Source organism: Stylophora pistillata, chromosome 4, assembly GCF_964205215.1.
Source record: "Stylophora pistillata chromosome 4, jaStyPist1.2, whole genome shotgun sequence".
NCBI classification, from domain to species: domain Eukaryota; kingdom Metazoa; phylum Cnidaria; class Anthozoa; order Scleractinia; family Pocilloporidae; genus Stylophora; species Stylophora pistillata.
This window is the reverse complement of record NC_142522.1, coordinates 22,231,630-22,238,564: the sequence shown is the minus strand read 5'-3', so window position 1 is coordinate 22,238,564 and position 6,935 is coordinate 22,231,630. Positions and strand designations below refer to the sequence as shown.

Here is a 6,935-nt window from a genome sequence, read left to right as displayed (position 1 = left end):
TCTTACTCTGACTGAAGCATGCAGAGATCTAAATGGGACAGAGCTCTAATCAATGATGATTCATCAGTGAACCATCGGAATTCCGAAAGAAAACACGTTTTCAAATGTTTACATTGCTGCAGACAATTCTCTTGACTTAACTCCGAAGTCAAGGAAGTTCAATGTTAAGTGTCTTGTTGACGAGCGGATCATCAATCACCCCTATTAAAAACTTCCTGTTTTTCTCCTGGTGATGATATAAATATCAGATTTGAATGGATTCATACAACCAGTTTATTCGCTGAAGTGACTTTTGCGTGAACATCTTTCAGGAGGTGAGTTCAATGGAATATTTAGACCTATGCCAAACTTAACTTTGATTCATAATTGAAACTACCGATAACCTCTCTGACTACTCAATTATACCTTGGTTGACGGTTCCATTTTTGTGTGAATTTAGCGGTGGACCCCCTAGATCCGCTTAGCATGTGCTAATAATGGCTGCGATAGTCGTTTAGGTCCGTAATGTACAGTTAACTATAAGCAATTGTCGGGAAAAATAATCGTTGCTTGGGGTTTTGGAAATTTATACGAAAAAGTAACTAATTGTTTTAGCACCGAGTGACCTACAGTTCTTAGAAATTTTTAACTGCCCCACTTCGGTTAGAATTAAATTGTTCATTAAACGCAAAAAGGTATTACATTGACGGAAACCTTCCTATTCTGCCTTAGAAACTGATTAGACAATTTAACAGAATGAATCATTTCTTGGATTCCGGTTTCTCTTCGATCTTAATGGCAATTCACTGATCTCGAATAGCCACGAAACCTTGTCACCACTGTGTCGGATCGATTAGGGTTGTGATGGAGGCGATTGGGGAGTGAAATTAATCGGTTTTGACGGTTTTGCAAACGGTTTTCGGTTATGATCGAGTTTTTTTGTGGTTTTGCGGTTAAGAATGATTTATTCTACGGTTTTGAACCCCTCCGATAGCAATGCGAAAATTACGCTGGATGAAATAAAACGTTATCTTAGTAGCGCGATTGTTCTCATGAAAATATCTTTCAAAAAGTCAGTTTGATAGAAATTCCGGAACTCTTGTATTGACTGACTTCCCTGCCTAGATTGATCCTGCAAATATAGTGTTTTTGTTTTTGTTTTCGCTCAAGCTTTTATTCCAGATTCCCGCTTCGTGTGCTCTTATGGAACTTTGTCCATGTTTGTCAACCCCTAGTTTCCGACTTTTTTTGAGGCAAAAACAGTTCTTGCGATAACTCGGTTTCCATAATTGATCTTTACCAAATTTGACCTCTCTCCAAGAAAGTTGAATTTTGTTTCTGTTTATCAAAAACGTGTCTTTATTCTTTTTTCTTTGCAGTATAACTTACACGTGGTTTGTTTACAGGAATGAGGAAGGTTGTTTGGTTCGCAGAAATTCTTTGGCTTTCATGGTTTTTCTGTGCAATAAGTTCCGGGTTGGACCCTGGAGAGCAGGCCAAGGTAAATGCGGCTCTCGATATGGCTCAGTTTTCACTTAATGCTGTTAACGAAGATTTTCAGGCTGAAGCAAAAACCATCAGGGAGTTGCGAAAGGTTTCGGCTCAAACGAAAAGTGCTGATTTATTGCAGAAGCAGACAAAATTAGCCAAGATCGGTTCCAAAGTTGGCAAAGCTCTTAAAGCTGTGCAGGCTGTATCTGCCGTTGCAAGTTTCGTGTTTGCTTTCTTTATGCCAAGTGAGCTCGATGTCATCACAGGTTTGATAAACAAACGCTTCAACGAAGTCAACAATAAGCTGAATCGTCTGGACGAGAAACTCGACGAAATCGAGAAATCCATCAATGCGAATACCGCTTTCAACACTTTCTTGTCTACCTGGATCAAATGGGAGTATAAATCGAGGAATGGAGCCAAGAAATTATCCAGCATCCGCAAGCTAATGGGGACTAAAACAAGAAGAATAGAACAAGTAAAGCTCGCCGAAGAATACGTCAAATATTACGAAAACAATAATTTGGACGGCAACTTGCTGAACCTCTACAGAATGGCAGCTCGGCCAGAGACTATCACCCAGCGAAACATCTTCGACAGATTTATCGCTAAATTTGGCTGCGATATAACGAAGCTGTCAGAATTAATGATCCTCATCAAAAACATAATGACCAGCGCTGCTCAGCAGAAAATGACTTACTACTACTTCAAGGGCTACCAAAGTAGAGCCAAGAATGGTTTCAAAGACATCCAGACGTACTTCTTCAAAATTCGTCGAGCCTTTGACGATCGAGTCTGGCACTGCAGAAGAAACTCTCTGAGCCACGCGAAGAGGGATGCTAACAAGATTTTGAAGACAGTAAAAGGCTCTACCCGTGAAGGCATAGTTCGAACCATCTTTGAAAAACTAAAAGTCAAGTACCCCTGGTACACATGGGCAGTGGCAGCAGTCAAGAATGACCGTCCAAGGATACGTGGCAGTACATATTTTCGGGTAGAGGACCGCTCTGATCCCAAGAAAATAAAGGTGTATTTTGTAGTTCTCGAGGACACTAAGTCGTCTGCAAACTGCAATGATATTACGCAAGCCAAGACCTTGCTAGTTTTCAAAAAATGCGGTGGGTGCAATTCCGACTATATCTCTGCCGCTAATAACATTCTGTCTACGAAGAGATGCGGAAGCTCGACGCTGAAGCGGGTTGTTAAATACCAGTGCTCCAGGTGCGGGTTTATTGCATCAGCAGTCAACACTATCAACAATATATGTCAGTTAGACAGTTGCAGTAGCCATGGTCAGTGCAGGCAAATACCATTCACGAAAACTCATCGATGTATCTGTGAGAAGAACTACGAAGGAGGATCGTGTGAAAAACGCTTAGACTTCGATGACACCATCGATAAGCTTATCGCGGAATTAAGAAAAACTTTTAAAGTTGTAAACAACGTTCCTACCACTGTGGACGTGTTCTTCTCCATAAGGTCGCTGTCCAAGAAGTTAAACGTGGTTTTACAGAAGATCAAGGCTTCCTTCGCCCACACGAATAACATTATCAAACATTCCCAAATAATTTACACCGTAGAAGATATAGCAGATCTCTATGCAAAACTCCAGAAGAACGAGATGACTTTTGATCAGTTTGGTCGAAAAATCGATAAGTATTTGCAGACAGTTTCTACTTTTAAGCTACAGAACAGATTGAAGAAGATGATTCTTGGTCAAGGTACTTTAGACACCCCTGGAAACGACATCTATAATTCGTACAAGCGAGAATACCTAAGTCACAACGGAGGCGGTTGCTCCGCAAAGTACAATAAAGACATCAAGGGTTTCAGAGACAGCTTAGCTTACTTGGACCAGGCATTGGGAGAGGCGCTCTTACTGCATCAAAAGTGGTTGCTTGAGACGAAAGGAGAAACAGAAAACCTCCGCAAAAAGTACAAGAAAGAAGCAGAGTACATACGAAACATCTTCAAAAGTCGGCAACAGAAATACAAGCAATACTGGAAGAAATACAGCTGTGATCCTATTAGTGTTAGTGGTACGAGTGTTTCGTGCAAGGACCAGTTGACCTTTGAAGGCATGACTATAACTTTAAGGTGCAACAAGCAGAGGCGCTCGACTCCGGGACAAGTTACTTGCAAGAAGATCGGCAATATCTTAAAATGGGACTCTCAACCAAAATGTAAATACGTTTGAGGAAATTTTGGTCGCTGGGGTCGCTGTTCGAAGAGCTGTGGAGGAGGGGTCAAGTTCCGTTACAGAAGTTGCTTAGGGACAAGCAATGTCAATAACTGCAAAAGAGACCAAGGTGGATCACATTACCAGACTGCAAAATGCGAGACCCAAGACTGCTGCTCTGCACAGTACGGGAAGTTCAGATGTTCCAATGGAAGATGCCTACGTAAGAGTTGGCTTTGTGATGGAGATAATGATTGTCGCAACAACGATGACGAAAGCAGGTCTCGATGTCCACACTTCACTCGCTCGGGTGACTTGATAGCATTGAGAAGTAACGCCAGAAGAAATAACTGGTTGAGCTGTTATTGCACTGTCAACTGTGGTGTTGATCGTTGCAAACTTCGAGGTTGTCCTGGAAGTCAAATGACGGGAAGCGATTGGAGTTCCTGCAGCAGTGAAACATTCATACTGTATTTGACACACTACAGTCGTGGGGAACCTGTTAGATATGGTGACTCAATCGCTCTTTATTATGGTGCGGGCCACTGGCTGAGTTGCTGGGGCAGTGGAAGTGTTTGTCCGACGAGGAATTGTCCCGGTTACGGCAGGTGGGATTCCAGAGATACAAAGAAGTGTGGCCGGAGAGGGTATTGGCTGAGCCAAGACAATAAGGACATCAGAACCCGAACCTGCCCTGGCATTTACATAACTAAAAGTGACAAAAGATGGTGCAGTTGTGAAAGCTGGGACATTTTTGCCCGCTAGGGGTCATGTAGACGGCAGGACATTTACTGCTAATAGTGCGATTGTTTTGCTTGTTTTTGTGGTTTTTTTTTTTTGAATTTTCATATCTCTTGTTTTTTTTTTTCTATCTCATCATCATTCTTGAAAGGGTCATATTTATCATGATTCAGCCGATTTAGGCGGTACGAACATCGTTGAAAGCGACGGGTCCTAGACGGCAGACCTGCCGTAATAAATTAAAGCATTTCTATTACACAAATTCTAAGCCCCGGCTCGTTCAAACGTGCATTACAAATTGCAATCAAAATAAAATTACCAACAACGTGAAACTCTTTGAGCACGACTTGAAATGTGAGATGTTTTAAACATGTTTTAAAGTCGTAGGTCCAGGCAATTTTGAATGAGTAGAGTTGCATGTGCACAGATGGAAGCTAGGAACGACACCGTAACGCCTAAATCGGTCTTCAAAATTCTTTATTTAAAGGAGCTATCTCAGGTTATTTTGTGGTCTTTGAGGCAAACTTCGGGTTAATTCAAAACTTAGAACATTTCTATACACAAATTGGTCTCAGATCTCTAACAGAAGGACAAGTTAATTTTCAACGTAGAAGCGGTTTATAATGGTTCTTACTAGACAGGAGAGTTAAAAGTTGAAAAACAGTGGACCACTTTTTTAAATCTTTGTTCGTTTCCATTTTGGCCATCTGTAGGCAAGAAGTCCTAATTTTTATTAGACTGCACAGTAGTAAGATAGTCTTAAACAAAACTGAAACGTTATTTTGAGTTTTCATCGGTACAAGCATCGCCTCTGGCTTGTTAAATTCATGGCAGACACTCTTGAAATAGCCCTTTTAAACCAAACTCTTCCACTATGTTTTTGTTTCAGTCTTTCATCAAATAATTTAGGTGAGCTTAGTAGACAGAGAACTATCCTGACTGCGTTCCATGCAAAAGGGCTGTGGAACTACTAAGTTTGATCGTAGAATAACACTGAAATACTGCAATTAGTTTGGGTTTAGGATAGACTAGCTCGCAGTCATTTAGTTGCCTATGCTTTATTAAAAGTTTTAAAAGAAGGGACCACGTCGCAAAAAGTACCCCCAGTTATTTAACCATGATAGAGTGCTTGAAAGCAAAACCGCTAACTAACTTTCGGTACTTTTAAGATAATAGGGTGTTGGAGCTGTTTTCAAATAGGTTAGTGGTTCAGCTCGCATAAAGAGGCCACCTTTTTTAACAGTATAGTGGTGCAACGACCCATCCTTTGCATCGCGTTGTACATGTTCACAACTTCTGAACAGCGTGGTTTCTTGCGCTTTCATTTCTGCTGTTACCGTAGAAACGCAGTCCAGCAAGAAAAAAATGAATTGGATTTTCAATTCAAAATCTTTTCCCCAACAGGATTGTGACTTAGTTAATTTAGTGATTTTCTTAAGTTCAGTCAAAAAAGTGATGATTCCAATGATTTTGCTGATTAACTGGAAACGTATTGTGAGTATTAAGTAGGATGTAGCTATATATAGTGATAGATCAAATTCTCAGTAATTGATGATGACAGGCACAACCAATCAAGTGTATTAGGATATGACCGGATTTGACGTTACGAACGGTCAACTGGATCGAGTCAATAATAAACTTGTTGACCACAATAACAAGCGAACTTTACTGTCTCACGAAGTACTAATACAGAAACGTTGAAAAAAGCTTTTGTAGGAAGACAGCTAGGGGTGGAAGAAACCAATTGTTTCTCTGTTGGGTTTATACGTTTCACGAGACTGGTTTCTTTCCGGACAGGATATGGCCCCACCTGAAGAAAAAAAACCAAATAACATCATATATCAACAGTTTTAGGCCCTGTCTACTCAAATGCGCTTTTAAAACTTCCCTTTTCATGTGTTCTAAGCGTTGGCGCATTCGTTAGGTACATTACTGCGTTTCAAAACTCTTACATTGTCGAAGGATGCCACTTTTGAGACCGCTTTAAAGAGTTTTCATGCGTATTATCTGAGACTTTAAACCGCTGAGCACTTTGGTTTGAGCAAAAAGAAACGCGAACACCTAATCGCAGGTTATTTTTTATTCCTCCTTCAGCGTTTGACTCAAACCACACATTTGCAGATATCATTTAATTGTCAGGAGCGTAACTCGCTTATTAGGAAGCGTAAACAAGGAAGAAAAAACGAAGACGTGGAGGAAAATTCGAGGGTCACTTTCTCGCTTTCACTCCCAATTTCTTTTCTTCTTCTCCTTTGTCTTCTTCTTCTTCGTCTTCTTTGTCGTATTCCTCATCTTCGTCTTTGTCTTCGCCCTCTTCTTCTTTTTCTTCTTCATCTTCTTCTTCATCATTTATTATTCTTCTTCTTCTTTTATTCTTCTTCTTCTCTTATTCTTCTTCTTTTATTCTTCTTCTTCCTTTATTCTTCTTCGTATTCATCTTCTTTTATTCTTCTTCGTATTCATCTTCTTCTTCGTCTTCTTTTTAGTCTCTTTTTTCATTTTCCTCTTCTTCTCCTTCTTCTTCTACATCTTCTCCTTATGATGA

General features: G+C 40.3%; 1 protein-coding gene across 1 annotated transcript; it reads left to right on the top strand.

Annotated features, from left to right (window-relative positions):
* The first annotated feature begins 1,003 nt into the window (after window positions 1-1,003).
* Window positions 1,004-6,048, top strand: LOC111323614 (cephalotoxin-like protein). Its single transcript, XM_022927003.2, has one exon. It carries the CDS (start codon window positions 1,388-1,390, stop codon window positions 3,665-3,667), a length of 2,280 nt encoding a protein of 759 aa, XP_022782738.2. The 5' UTR covers window positions 1,004-1,387; the 3' UTR covers window positions 3,668-6,048.
* The last annotated feature ends 887 nt before the right edge of the window (window positions 6,049-6,935 follow it).

Excerpts from the sequence above, each read along its gene's own strand:
- LOC111323614 (XM_022927003.2), top strand. The coding sequence starts at position 1,388 with ATGAGGAAGGTTGTTTGGTTCGCAGAAATTCTTTGGCTTTCATGGTTT.